This window comes from Onychomys torridus, chromosome 9 (assembly GCF_903995425.1).
Source record: "Onychomys torridus chromosome 9, mOncTor1.1, whole genome shotgun sequence".
Classification (NCBI taxonomy): Eukaryota; Metazoa; Chordata; class Mammalia; order Rodentia; family Cricetidae; genus Onychomys; species Onychomys torridus.
The window spans coordinates 3728608-3743664 of NC_050451.1; the positions used below are offsets into that span (position 1 = coordinate 3728608).

The window sequence follows — 15057 nt, forward strand, 5'->3', positions numbered from 1 at the left end:
AGTAAACTCCATATGCAAAATGTGACTTTTTAAGCCATGTGTTGATTATGCTATTTCAGAATACCAAAACATGCATCCAGCCACCAAAGCAAGCCTTAGGGCTTCCGAAAAGGTCTTACCTCCCCCCACCCCTCCCCTAACACACATCCAGTGTTTACATATCTACCCTCCACTGGAACCTGAAGAGCCTCATAACTCTGAGATAACTGACTGCTACAAGTGGGACACAAGCTGCAGCAGAGAGATCGATTCTAGGGCGGCCTAGAATGCCAAGTTCTGATCCCACCCACTAGACTTGTAGAGCAGCAAGACCTTCTGGGTAGGCAAAGGGTACCCACCAAACTCAGAAATCCATCCAGCCTCTCCTATGGGGCAGAAGGTCATGTGAGGGATGACCTTCAGCATGTGCTAATGCTCGCTCTCTGCTGGTGGCCAGCCTAGTCACACTGCCGTCAGGAATCTATAAACCAGGACCTGCTCAAATCTGCAAACTCGCCTTTTTAGCTTTTGTCCTGCGAGGTTACTTGTGAGCTGTAATCTTGGTGTCAGTCTCAGCTGTCACTTTTGCAAACCAGATCAGCAGGAGGGGAGAGAACTTAAGTCGAAGCCTATGACCCCAGATGGCAGCAGGCTAGATGGCTGAGCCTGTAACTCACTGAGCTACCAAAAGATCACAGGATCAGAGAACGAAAGAACACAGACTGGCTTGAACAGGTGTGGGTGACCACCTGCCCCACGAGCAAGATATTCGTCCAACCCCTAGGATCTCACCAGGAGGCAGCTGGTCACCGTCTGCAAGGTCATCTACTAACCTGTGACACACAAACACACCCCACATTCCTCATTCACATCACCTTTATTCATACTCTTCCTCACAGCAAGATCACAGTCAGGCCTTAGCTTCCACAGTTATCCCTTTGAACACACAACAATGCTGGGTATTTGCTCCTGGAACAAAGTGCTGGGCTGTTCCATGTTGTACCTTATCAACACCCACAAGGCCACATTTAAGAACCATGAGAACAGGGACATAAAAGGAATTTTCATGTAAACTTTTTAAAAAGCAAGGAAAATGTCTTTATTTATGATGGTCTAAAGGCACTCCAGGTAGCATGGATAGCAAGATTTCAAGACAGCTTGCCAACCTCCATACTTCCCTCTTCTCTGCTCTTAGCATCTGTCCCCAGTCCTCTTTCCACACCACCAGCCCCTAAACTACCTTCTCTAGCTCCCTACCTGCAAGTTCTAGCATGATTCCTTGACTCACCATGCCTGCTTCCCACTCAGAGCTCTGCACATCTTTAGGATTCTATTGCCTTTGGATGCCTGAAACCTGATTGGACCAGATATTCCTAAATGCCACACCCACACTCTAGGGACCCGGCAGGGACAACAGCAGCGTAAGTGCATGTGTGTGTATGAAGGGGCAGGTCCTGGGAAAGGGGAGACGGGCCAGAGGTTGGCCTGTGTGTGTAGCACTTGCACAGCAAGCCTCACTGCCGTCGGGAGAAAGCCCACAGAGACAGACACGCCACACACACACACACACACACACACACACACACACAGTACATACTAGGGAGTGATGGATGTTATTGAAATGGACCAAAAAACCAACAAGCCGTGGGGTAAGAAACAAACAGAAACAAAACAAAGCACTTGCGTTCAGATGGAAAGCTGTACGCTGGGCAGCCGGACCCTGAGCCCAGGGCTATGGGAGAGGGGGCCTGCCTAGAGGATGCTGCCTTCGGAGAAGATCCAGGTGGCTAGGCTATGAGGTGAGCATTCACTCCTTCTCCATCATGGCTGTCCTGGGGGCCTTGCACACAGACCAGATGGTGGCAGGTGCCAGGTTCAACGGAGAAGACAGGAAGACGGGGAAGGACTTACCTTATGGCTCAGAAAGGGCTAATCCACAGTGAGGGGGGAGTGTGCAGTATCTCAGTTTAAACAAAATCCTTGTGGCACTGCTCAACCATGAATAGTCAGCTCTCTAGTCTTTCAAATCAAAGCTGGTGACATTGTTAGTGAGAAGAGAGAACAGAACAAGAGGACAATTCACCTGTAGGGCAATTGTGGTGTTCTTCGCAGGGTACTTGCCCACCAGTCCTTGTTCTTTCCGTTTCTTGAATTTCCTAAAGTAGTCCTGTATCAGGAAAGTGGCATAGAACTTCCCCACGGTTACCTCATCATCTAAACGGAGAGACCAGACACAGCTCTCCCGAATCAGCACATTTGGACCAAGAGCCTAAACCCTCACTTCTGGCTGGGGCAGGGGTGGGGCGGGACAGTGCCCAAAAAGCATGGGTTCTCAGTCTATAAATATGGGTTGCTTGATCTAGCAAGAAGCAAAGCTTTGCAAAGCAGTTAAGGCTCAAAGTTAGAGTCAGTTAAATAAACTGATCCTCAAAGTTGCAGAAAGTAATGTATATTTATCACGAGTTTAAGAGAGTAGCATATTAGTAACAATATGAAGCGCCACCTTGGTTATTTACTTAAAATAAACATTACAAAACAGAAAGGCCTTACAGGCCACATTTTCTACCCTGTGCATAGAGATTTGCATGTGTAATTACCATAAGCATCAAATGCAATTAAGCATCCAAATCCCTATGTCACAGGATGGCGACCTAGAAAGGTGACGGATGAGCTTGGAAGGAGAGGAAGGTCGGAACAGAGACTGCAGCTCCAGATCTCACACACTCCCCCGTTCTTTGCCAATAAGCTCTGAGACCATTTCTTGGTTTGAAATTCAGAACTGCTGGATTTCTGCATTGCAATGACAGTTCCAACTAACCTCAGCCCCGAGCAGGCTCTATTTCTGCTCTGTTCAGAAACAACTTCCAGCATGTATCACTCGGGAATCAGAACTTCGCTGACAACTTTGAAGGTGATGCATGAGGCAGAATAGAAGCTCTGACTGTCTCAGGGTAAACCACGGTGGACATGACAGTGTGTCCTGTGCCCCAACCCCCAAGGTTGGTGCCACCACATCTGTAGGGTGCTGAGGCCTTCTGGGCAGAAACTGGCAAGGCTATATTAGCAGCAGAGCTTGTGTGGGGCTGTGTTAGGGGTTGTAGGCCATCTGGCAGGATCTGCAAAGTCTGGGAAGAGGAACAGCTGTGGGTACTAGGGCTTCTGGTCAAGCTGGCCTTGCAAGAGTCATATGGATGGGGGGTAAGAAGACCAACCCGTGTGAGCTTGTATTCTCCCCTATAAAACGGAGCTCCATCTCAGAAGAATTGAGGATGTGGAAGAGAAGACCTATTAAGCACTTGAACCCTGGTGTGGGCTACCCTAGTGTCAAGTGTCCGAAAATTACAAGTCATCAGTCACTACTGTTTCAAACCAAGCCAACAGTATCACTTACTGAAATGGATGCTAGAGCACAGGAAGCTTGGGGCCACTGGGACCCACTGAATCCACTAATCCAACTTTGGTGGGTTTTATTTAGTGCCCACTTGTGAGGTGTGGCTGATTCATGGTTCCCATCCAGAGATGGCTGGGCCATTTTGGACGGCTTCTCTAGCCCTTCCTGCCAGAAGTGGCACAGCATCATCTTGCAGGCTGTTTTGGGATAGGCTGGCCTTGAGAAATGTTATATTCCTCCTGAGCCCAAGCCAAGGAAGCCCTGGTGTGGTAGAACAGTTGCTGAAGAAAACCAAGGGCTCTGTGTTGCATCTGAAATCGTAGGCCCTGACTGGCCACCGGTTCATCTACCCTATCCAGTGAGGACTCGTCCAAAGGAAAGCAAGCCAAGCTATCCAAGTCTGCAAAGCTCATCCCTGCCCCAGCTTCAGCTTCTGACTGTTCTAACCATCAGCTATACCTAGGCACCATGATTGGGTATGGGTGGCGGGTGTGTGTGTGTGTGTGTGTGTGTGTGTGTGTGTGTGTGTGTGTGTGTAAGCCCAGTTCCACGCTCCTCATGGGTCTCACTATCTCTACCTAACAATTCTGCTTACCCTTCTAAGAGAGGGAGAGGTTACATGACTAGACCAGGTCAACTAGCTAGGACCTGAGCCCAGGACTCTCTCTTCCTCCAGCCCTCCTTCTCTACAGAAAGCCTGGCTCTGGCCATACCCAATTCCTGCTCTTCTCTGAACTGCCTTTCCGGTCCTTCTTAGCTCTTTCCTAGGAGGCCAGTGGCTGCTGGGCCAGCATACCCACAGAGCTCAGAATCTCTGCTACCTTCAACAGCACAGATGTCTTTTACATTTCAAGGTCCCATGAGCCCTGGTGAACTCCCTGACTCAACATAGAGGCTCATTTTACTCTATACCAGGATGTTTCTAGGAAAAGAAGTGCTGACCGACCTGTCTCTTCTGCTCTCAAGCATCAAGGCAGGACTCAAGGATGACTGAGGAAAAAGCAATACTGAGAGACCTGACTGAACAGGAGCTCTAAAGAACAAGAAAAGCCAACGCCTGGGCAGGACAGGGAAGGAACAGAGAGAAACAATGCACATGGTGGGTTCATCTGGGCTCGGTAGAACACCAAGGAACCAGAGAGATGGCCCAAGGATGAGGACCCAATCAATGGCAGGAGAGGAGCTTCTAAAGAGAGAGGGGAAAGTCCAGGAACTGGCAGAGGTGATGAGAGAGCACTGAGAACCCAGGCAAGATTCTAGGCTGAGACATCTCAACCCACGACAGGAGTGGTGAGTTCCTGGCAGAGAGGAGAGAAAAAGACGCTTCCAGGATGTCCTCCATAGCTGGTTCCTGACATCACCTTTCCATCAAGTTCATGATGAGCAGTGACAGCTCCTATCACATCCCAGCAACAAAGCTGCCCAGACGAGCATCTGGCTCTGCTCCCTTCACTAGCTGTGAGGTCACCTGAGCACCCTCACAGGCTGGCCACTCATTCTGCTGCTCTCTAATCACATTACACTGTGGGAGACACTAAAACCCGGAACCACCATCTATCTGTCCCAAAGGCTTTATCATGGTGTCGTTTCTTAAGTGTACCATGATGAGGAAGGGTTGGGAACTGCTGATCTACTGGGGGGTAAGAGAAAAAGAAATGGAAGAGACAAATGATGGATATAGACACTGAAACCCAACCCAGAGCTCTCCACTAAGGCCTGAAGGTCATTGCTGCTTGGTCTCCTTCGGTGGCAAATGTGCTTATAAACTAGATAAGCAGCTAGCTGCCTCACTGGACACAGGAACAGACACGGCAGAAACTTCTGAAGCATTCTATCTCTTCCCAAGACTTCATAATGCCTCTAGCTGCTACCAGGGAACAGATGGACACCTGTTATCCTAAACCCCAAACCATGTAAAGAAACACGAAGAACTACCAAGCCCTAGAAATGGGGGATGTTTTCATCCTTCATGAGAAGTTTAGCAGAGATAAATGTGGATCTGTCTTTTCAAAGGAATGGGGTTTAGATCATAAGCCCAATTCTAGACCTTTTTCCCAGTAAGATGAAAAGATATGGAGTGTCATAGTGATGCAGATGGCATCCTTCAGGTACACCTTGTGTGAGGGGGCTATTCCGGTGGGCATTAGACGGGCCATGATGAAGGTGGTGGTTCCAAAGAGACAGACTTGGAACGAGAGAGGTGAGTGTCTCGGGCTAGTGTATGGAAGGTTTACACAGACAGGCACAGCCTCCTATTCTGAAGCATGCATCTGTATTTCAAGAAACAACGTAGGGGAATCCAGTTGGCAAGAGATAACTCTGATTCCATGCCACCACCCTAAAACAGAATTGCTTCAGAATATTCTGAGAGTTGAAAGGAATGGAGGCTGCAGAGAAAGCTGAAGCGTAGTGTTACAACAGTTTAAAAAGCGGGTCATCTAAGCCATGCGACCACTCGGATGTGCAGCTGAAAGGAAAAAAAAAGGAAACCAAGAGGAGTTGTAAAAGGGCAGAATGGTGTCTGGGAGCTGGGGGTCTTGAGTGGATCCCCCTCCCTCCCCCCACTTTGGTCATTTCTTTCTGTTTTCCCACAGTTGAGCCAGTGGCCAGGCCAGCTCTTGATGGCCTGAATCACTAATGGAAGCCAATCCCACTAAGAAGCAGAACTGGCTAATGCATGGCTCTCTCTGACCCCCCAGGCACCGCAGGCTATCACTTCCTGGGTGCTGGATTCAGCTTCTGAATCTGAACCACGGCATCCTATTGGAGTTCTATGTCTTATAAAACATACCGGATGTTTATCATGCATCCAGGCCAGGGTTAGCTAGACTGCTGGGGAGCGGGGCCACTGGGTAATCAGATTCTGCACTTTTAAAACTTGAAACAAAGCAGTTGGAAAATAACCATCTCACTTCTACGTCCACATATATTTAAACAAAAGTAGAGAAACACTATATATATAATATATGGAGATATTATATATACATAAAAGTTAAATGTTTAGTCAGTTAATTTGTGATAAACAACAAAAGGAAATAAGTAAGCATGCTTGTTAGTTCTACCTCAAGCGTCTCATTAAAGGACAGTCTCGGTAACTACACTGCTAAGTTCGGTCTTCTTAAACTTACTGTAGAAGTACTCTTCCCTAAACCTATCCATTTTTTCTCAAGACATTTAACACTGAAAATAGACTTAGGAATTCTTTAGGGGCCAAAGGTACAAGCTTTTAATTTTGTGAGAGCTGTCATATTCTTTTCCACTGATTTTTTTTTTTTTTTTCTACTAACAGCAAAAACCCTGCTCTAGCCACAGGGGTTCTGGACTCCCCCCACTGAAGCCTCTTTTTGCCTTGGCTGTCTTTATATCACCCAAATATTTTCATGTGAAGCCAAAGGGCTCCGTTAGCTGTGGGGCTCACGCTCGCTCTCTGGTCTGGTAAAGCACTGTACTATCGCGCTCTGGGCTGTCCTCAGGTGCTGAACTGAACTCCTTGATCAAGAACTACTTTAGGAGGAGATTTCACTAACCACCAGCTGGAGGAACAACTTGGTCAAGGAGCTTCATGCTTGTCTTCTTCCAGATTTTCTTTATCACAGCTCGGAGTTCTTCATTAGCTTGCTCCAAGTTCCCTGGATCCAAAAGGCAAAGAGGTATGTGGACGCAGCATGGACAAGCCTTGCTTCTGTGGCCCAGAGCTCTCTCCTGCCCCTCTGGATTGCCTTACTGAGAAAGCTTTCCCTGTGGGTTTTCCACAGTGAGGGTCAAATTCTCTTCCTATATTCAGAAATACTTACTAAGCCCATGTAACTAGAAGACCTGCCGCTGGGGGAGGGTCATGTTTCACCTGGGAATCCAAGAACTAGCCTCTTCCACCATAGCGCCCCGCCCCAGATAGGACCCGTGCTCCTCCCTTGGCTCCCAGACCTGGGGCAAGTACCTCTGCTTCGGCCTCCTCCTCCTCCTGCTCCTCCCCCTCCTCCTCTCCCCTTCTTTTTCCTACCCTCTTCTTTCTTCTCTATCTCCCCCATCTCCCCTTCCGCTCCTCTCCATCTCCCTCCTCCCCTTTTCCTTCTCTTGCTCCTCCTCCTTCCCCTCCCCCTCCTCCAGCATACCCCAATCCTGCCTTTGTTTTTGCAGATCCAGGCTAAACTTCACCCAAAAAAGACTTGTCTCAGGCCTTCCTGTAGCTACTCATCCTCACCTCGAACCTTGACTTCTCCCTATATGTCTTTCCTAGTGATACATCAACATGTAGGGCCATCCTACCTTCTGGAACCCTCAACAATGTGTGTTTGTGGCATAAGAGGCACATGTCAGGCCGGGGGAGGCTGGCTTTGCTGGGTAGAGTGGGTCCAGTGCTGTGGAGAACACCCACCCTCCAACTAGATACATGCCTACTGTCTTCTCTCACCTCTCTTCTGCCCTCTACTTCTCACCTCGGGCTCACTCCCCAGCCTGTGCAGCAATCGGCTCCCCATGTCATCTATAATGCAGCCTCTGAGCTAACCCCAGAGGCACATTCTGCTGCCTGCTTAGCCAGGTTTGAGCAGGGCTGAGTGCGGCATGATAAGGAGTCCAGCTGAGATGTGGACCTGCTAGCACATCCCACACACTAACCACGTGGTACATGTGGCGCCTGTGGTGTGTGTGCGCACAGTAGGCTCTGCACCTCCCACCCCACCTGCTTAGAACTTCCCCTGGCCTCTCTGCATGTGGTTCCTTTTCATAGACAAAGAAGTTATTGCTGGGAAGGGCAAGTTGCCTCACTGATGGTGTTGGTGGAGGACAGCTGGAGTGAATCATCTGTGGTTTCTCTTTACGCCCCAATACCTTGCCTGTTTCTCCTTCAGTATAATAAGCAATGTGATGAGTCAACTCCAGATATTATGGAACAAAGCAAAGAATAAAGGAAAAACAGAGGGATGGGGTATCCAGCTGGCCAGACAGAGATATTCTTCCTGTATCCATCACCTTTTCCTGAGGCATCCCATTCATGAAGAGAAAGTCCAAAACAGAGAACCAAAGTGTGTTTGTGTGGGGGAGGGGCAACATCTCCTCCCTCTCCTGCTACCTGTCCTGCTTCCTGTTTCCAGGGAGTGCTCACCTTCAGTCTTGATCTTGAGAGCTGTCCGGACCAAAGCAAACAGGGTTGCATTGAACATGACTGTCCCATCACTGTTGAGAGGCATGTTCATGGCAACTAATCTCTGTAGATGAAAAAGAGCAAGCACCTCAGGAGAATGTAAATGTTCTATGACAGCCATACCACCTTTTTGGTGTTCATTCTTTGTTTATCCCTCTTTCATGCTCTAGTCAACATTCACTTCAACTTGACAGCCATTTGGGAGCATCTCTGAGATGGTTAGTTATAGGTATCAACATAACTAGTTATGGGCGGCCCAGATCGTAGGTTGAATATCATTTCTAGGTATGTCTGTGAGGGTGCTCTGGGAGAGATTAGCATTTGAATTGATGAGCTGAGTAAAGCAGATGCCTGTAAAAGTGGGTAGTCATCATTCAATCACAGCACAGAAACGTGCAAAGAGACTGGATTTCCTCTTCACCTGCCTGCTTGAGGTGGAACATCAGTCTTCTGTGGACTGAGACACATTTCACTGGTCCCCTGGTTCTCTGGCCTCCTGAGTCCCCCACTAAAAGATGAGAGACTGTAGAACTTCTCAAAATCACATGTGCCCATACTGCTTAATAAACCTCTTCATGTATATGCATATGTCTGTCTGTCTGTCTATCTATCTATCCATCCATCCATCCATCCATCTACATCTATACACTGAACACACATAAAGACATACACATATATGTGCCCACAGCCACCCTATCAGTCCTATTTCTATGGAGAATGCTGACGAATACAACCTCCTATCTGTGGGGAACCTGGGATAACAAAGAGCAAATTTCAGTTATGAAATAGAAATGCTGACAACCAGATGCTATTTGGTATTAAATAATTAAATGTCACTGTCCATGCATTCTTCTTGTCTCATTCATAGCTCTCTGTTTTAGGGCCAGGTCTCCCCTCTAAGTATATACTTAAGGGTTTTATGGTAAGTAAATGCCACAGCAGATACATAGGCCAGGCACAGGGCCTGAGTCTTGGACTTTCCACTAGCAGAGCTCACTACTGTTCACAACCCAGAAAATGTGTTCTTTTAGGAAGTTTCTAGAAACAGAACATCATGTGGTATCTTAGCTAGGTCTCCATGGCTCCTCTGAAGGCTTGGTCTTTCAGAACAGATCAACACTTCCCACTTCTCACTCCCCTCCAGGAACCGCTAACACCAGCAGCAAGGAAAGCCACAGGAGAACTTGGGGATGGGTAAAGGACACCCTCTGGGTTCCAGTCACCTCCTTGTGAATTCAGACCGCATGCCAGGCTGACATGCCTGGTGAGGATGGAAGTAGACACAAGCGTTTTGTGCCTGGCACATGGTAAGTAGATGCTAAATAACGTTAATGTTTTTAATTTTCCAGCTGGGTGTGGTGGCATACACCTATATCCTAGTGCTTGGGAGGCAGAGTCAGGCAGATCTCTGAGCTAGAGGCTAGCCTGGTCTATATAGGGACTTCCAGGTTAGCCAGTGCCACACAGTGAGACCCTATCTCAAAAACAAAACAAAATCTAAAATTAAATAATATATGTATCTTTATTTTTGGCCAACAGTTTATTGAAAAAGAAAGGTTTAAATGGTTTTTTCCACCTCACTGAAGGACTAGAATGCAGCTACCTGGGCAATCCACCAAAATTCCATGTTCTACTATCAACCTTTCCTATGTCCAAAATCAGTGCAGCCAGGATGACTGGGACCTCCATTCACTTTTCCTGACCAATACCCAAGTCATCAAAATGAATGACTTTGTGTTTTAAGGACGCTTAGATCCTTTAGGAAGATGGATGTGAAATCCAAACAAAGATAAACTCAGTCAACTGGGTTCTGTGCTGCTCTCTGGATTGGACAGACTTCCTCAAGGAGAGGGAAAACAGGCAAACCTTGTATTCCTGTTGCTACAGTAACATGAGACAGCTTCTGTGGGCTGTATGGGAGAAAGGCCAACATGAACTAAGGGCTCTACATGACCAGTGAGGGGAGGAGGTGACAGAGACAGGCTAGGAGACCTGAGCTCTTCCCAGGGAAGGGCTCTATAGAACTCGACAGCAGAGAAGCCACATGCAACATGTCACCATGCCTACCACTTCCCAGCTAGGGTTCAATGTCTGCTACCGCCAAGCTAGGGTCTGATGTCTACAACTGCCAAGCTAAGGGCTAAATTAATTCTTTTCTCATTACTTTCTCCTCATCTGTCTGCAAAGTATTCCCTACTGTGTACTTCCTCAGCAGGTCTGTGCTGCCCACTCTTACCCCACGCCCACTGCCCTCATCCTGGCTGCCCTGATTAGCTCCTTCCTCCAGTCTGTCTCCTCATGCCAACACCATCAACTCTGCGATGAGGACCTGAGATTCACATTTCTTCCCCAGTTTCATCATCCTCCACAGGATTCAGTGGAGAATATTCAATCAGGTCCAGCGGATGCATGGACCCCCGGTGGCTTGTTGGCTAATCGGAGACGCCTTCTGCTCCAGTCTGGACTCTGGACTGCCTTCCGTGAAGCCCCTCCTGCCTCTGACTTACTCCTATGGCTCCTCTAGTTTTTATGTTGGTTTGGTGGTGCTGGGAATCAAACCCAGAACCCTTCATGTGCTAGATAAACACTGTCACAGAGCTACATTCACAGCCACCCGACCCTGACCTAAATATCATTTCCTCTGACATCTAACCCGGTGACAACCTGCAAGCATTCCCTTCCTCTTCTTATTGTTCCTGGCAGATTCTAAGTGTTTTAGACTTGAGAGTACCTCCAACGCAGGAAACATTCATTTTCATCTCCACATGTACACCTTACGGGCCTGGCTAAACGTCCCTTGGTGTTCGTGTGTGAGGAAGAAAGAAGCCGACAGGCTGTCAGGTTTGGAGGTGTGATACTCACCTTACATGCTACTCGGTGTGGACATAACTTCCCAAACCCCAGAGGAGGCTGGATTCGTCGGAGCAGAGTCACCACATCAAGGTGTTTTATCCTTCCCCTGGAAGCAGAGCACAACCTGAGGTCCTAGGCAGCGTGACCCACAGCATGAGCTTCTACCCCTTCTACCCTGCCTTGCCACAGAAACCACCCCTGACGTCCCCAGAGAATGCTTTTCAACGTACTTTGCTTCGGGGTCATATTCTGACCATATCCTTTTGAATTCATCCAAGTGGTGGGGCCCCAGAATAGACCAGTCCCGGGTCAGGTAGTCAAAATTGTCCATGATAACAGCCACGAAGAGGTTAATGATCTGGAGAAGTCAATCGAGAGGGTATTTCAGTGGCAGTAGAGAGATCCCTTTCACTGCTTCTGTCTCCTAACTACAGGAAGGAATACTGGAACCCAAGTTTGCACTAGCAGGCCACAATACTCGTTGACTATAGAATGGTTAAGGAAAAGGCAACCATCTGACCAGATGGCTTAGCACACACTCAGGAGGGGGTGGGCGGCTGCATTAGCTGGCACCCTGAAACACACTGTAATCTTATAATTTAATTGTAACTAGAGACAGCTCACACTTTGAAAGCACTTAAAGCCATGTGCAGTGGCTTTGAAATTTTGGAAAGGAAACAGCAGCCCTCAGTAACAAGGTTGGCTGGAAATTACCCCTAGCCCATCAGTGAGTGTCCAACCCAATCCAGATGGCTGTGACATGTGCCAGATTAAGCAAGACTTGCCTTCTGCCTGGTGGGGTCCAGAGCGTGCCAACTGTTTCAAAGCATTATGTCCAGGCAGCGTTACTGGTCTGAACCCCAAATGCTATAGCAGTTCTGTAAATGGGAAAGAGGGCTCCCAGAGACAGCTTACCAGGAATGCGCAGAGCATGTAAAAGCTGATGAAATACACAATGGCAAAGTTGCTCCCGCAAGTGTACTCCTCTCCGGGGCTGTAGTCTGAGTCCGGGTCACACAGCTTCCCTGGGAGGCAGGCGAGCATGATCTCCTGCCAGGCTTCCCCGGTGGCACACCTGTTAAGGAGAAAGGCCTTTAATTGGAGATGAGTCATGCAGATGATGAGTTAAACATTGAGAAGGCAATTCTTAACTTGTGTAAAATGTATGTAACTGTAGCAATGCCGTTTGGATTCAGGACAGTCTGGATGCTTACTTTCAGACACAACTTAGTAACTAGAGGCCCTGGTATAATATGATTTATAAAAGTGTCTGATGCAATTCTTTATATAAATGGATGTTCATTTTTCTCCTGTTTCTTCTTCAAATATCCCTATACAATTATTTAATGATTAGTCCTGACTGATTTTGTTGAAAGGGAAGAGTTGGAAACTACCTAAATTATAAATGAGTTGTTATAGTTACTAGAGCCAATGGACACTGCTTCCTTGTTTCTAGAGAGTTCTCTCAGTGTGAGGAAGATTGTTTGCAAAGTTTATTAACTGGGGTTAAAAACAATCCCCTAAAATGTGAAGTTGTACATCTTAGGTTGCTCCTAATTGGCTTTGCAGAATGTTCCCATGTTTGTGCTGTGTTTCTGTTTTCCAGGCTGTGTTCTGGAGCAGTCTTCATGCATAGGTCTCCATCCTACGATGTTTTTTTCTGGTGGTTTAAGTGTCAGTTACAATCTGAATCACCTCCAGCTGTTTTAACAATGCAGCCAGTTCCTCTGTAACTGAAATGCTAGTTCTGTTTAAGAACACAAAATTGGGGCTTGGGAGATAGGTCAGTCGGGAAACCGTGTTTGCTGTGCAAGCCTGAGGACCTGGGTTCAATCCCCAGAACCCAGGTAAAGATTAAAGGAGAGGACTGACCTCTGACCTCCACATGCACACAGTGGCATGTCCACCCACAAACATATATCACAGTCATACATAGATATGAAATAATAATATTTTAAAAGATATAAAACATCTGATCATAGTAGAACATACAATCCCAGCATTTTGAGAGGCTGAGGCTGGGGGACTGTCATGAGTTTGAGGCCAGCCTGGACTACAGACTGAGACCTATTTCTAAAACAAACAAAGTAACTAACAAACATAGAAAGATAACAATAACAAAGCAAGAGTCTACCAAGAGATAACCAGAAAACATGCATAATCCCGGTCATCCCCAATTCTAGGTGTACCACCCTTAAGGACCCAGTCACCTGAAGAGCAGCAGCACAGCCTGCGGAAACGTCTGGAAGTTGTTGTTCCTATTGATCTGGTTGTTATCTCTCATGGCAACTTTCCCAAACATCTAGATGAGGAAGTTAATAAGGGTGAAAAATCAGATTTTTATTGTTATTACAATTTGGATCTTTAACCTTCTCCCAAGATTCATGTGGTTAGAGGCTTAGTCCCTAAGGGTAGCATTGTTGAGAGGTAGAACTCTAAGAGGTGGGGCCTAGTAGGAAGTCCTTAGGTCACTGGGGTGTGTCTTCACAGGGGAATGTAAGAAGCTGACATCCAACCTCTCTGAGCAGTTTTATTCTATGATGCATTTCTACAATGGTGCCCCGCTGTGTCATAGGACAAAGTGATGGGGCTAGTCGATTGTGGATCAGACCACCAAAACTGCAGGCCATAATAAACACTTCCTCTTTGTAAGTTAATTATCTCCAACATTTCAGTATGGTCGTGAAATGCTAACACAGTCATATAGAAAGACTCGTGTAATTTTGGAACTAACTCAGCATTTTCTTAGGACTCAGGCTTCCTTAGGACACCTGGCACTTTCTGCAACCTGCACAGATCTGCTGGGCACAGTATGTGCCTGGCACTAGGTTGAACATTCGGAATGCACTGTCTCAGGGAGGCCCACAGTGAGTCCCGGGATGATCCCACCCCACAGAGAACAGCAAAGAGGCCCATTTACCCAGTGCAAGGGAAATGGGACCAGGAAGACCTCCAGAGGGAGTAGCACATAGCTAGACTGAAGGAGAAACAGCAGCGGTCAGCAAGGTGACAAAGGCCAGAGTTCTCCAGACAGAGGGAGCGTCACCTGGAAGGAGCTGATGTCCCGAGGAGTGAGGATGAGTGGAAAGAGAGAGGAGCCGTCTGCTGGAGACAAAGGGGCGGGGCCTTGTGGGCTTTACCTCCCCAGCAAAGCTTTCCTGCTGGAATTATGGAGCAAACCGACCTCCTGGCAAATGCCTGCTATGAGAATGTGGTGCTGGGTGTTCAATGAAGTGTGCAGAGCCCTGAGCTACCTCTCTTCACAAGGACAAGTGACTTCGAAGACTCTTCTAGGCACACAGCATCATCACGTGCTATTCAATTACAAAGGCTCTGGTATGATGACTCTCGTCTTGTAAGTCCCAATAAAATTCCTACAAGTACTTCTATGCCTTCGGGACAAATAAACTAATATTTAAACATAACATCTCCCTGTGCTGGAATTACCTCACCTCTCTCTCATGAGCCTCTCTAGGCAGAACAACAATGTTCTATCAATGTAGTTCATTTTTCTATGACTCCTGGTTCCCAGAGCTGTTCATTGCCCTCCAGCTACCCCAGGGTGTTAGGACCCAACTGTCAGTGAGGGTCCCAAACCTTTCCCAACCCTGGAGCACATGCTTCAGACTCTCAGTCTAAGAGCCTGGGTCCATGCCTCTCTGGAAAAGTGTGCTGCCCAGACTTAGTCCTA

General features: G+C 47.5%; 1 protein-coding gene across 12 annotated transcripts in view; it reads right to left on the minus strand.

The window, feature by feature from the left end:
• Window positions 1–15057, minus strand: part of Cacna1d (calcium voltage-gated channel subunit alpha1 D) — a 307097-nt gene that overhangs the window by 23583 nt on the left and 268457 nt on the right. For all 12 annotated transcript variants that reach the window (XM_036198994.1, XM_036198989.1, XM_036198990.1 and 9 more), the window contains 7 exons: window positions 13577–13668; window positions 12282–12441; window positions 11597–11724; window positions 11376–11472; window positions 8475–8577; window positions 6898–6999; window positions 2063–2193 (listed from right to left, as the gene is read on the minus strand). In XM_036198994.1, the coding sequence (XP_036054887.1) occupies window positions 2063–2193; window positions 6898–6999; window positions 8475–8577; window positions 11376–11472; window positions 11597–11724; window positions 12282–12441; window positions 13577–13668 (813 nt within the window). The remainder of the gene's footprint in view (window positions 1–2062; window positions 2194–6897; window positions 7000–8474; window positions 8578–11375; window positions 11473–11596; window positions 11725–12281; window positions 12442–13576; window positions 13669–15057) is intronic.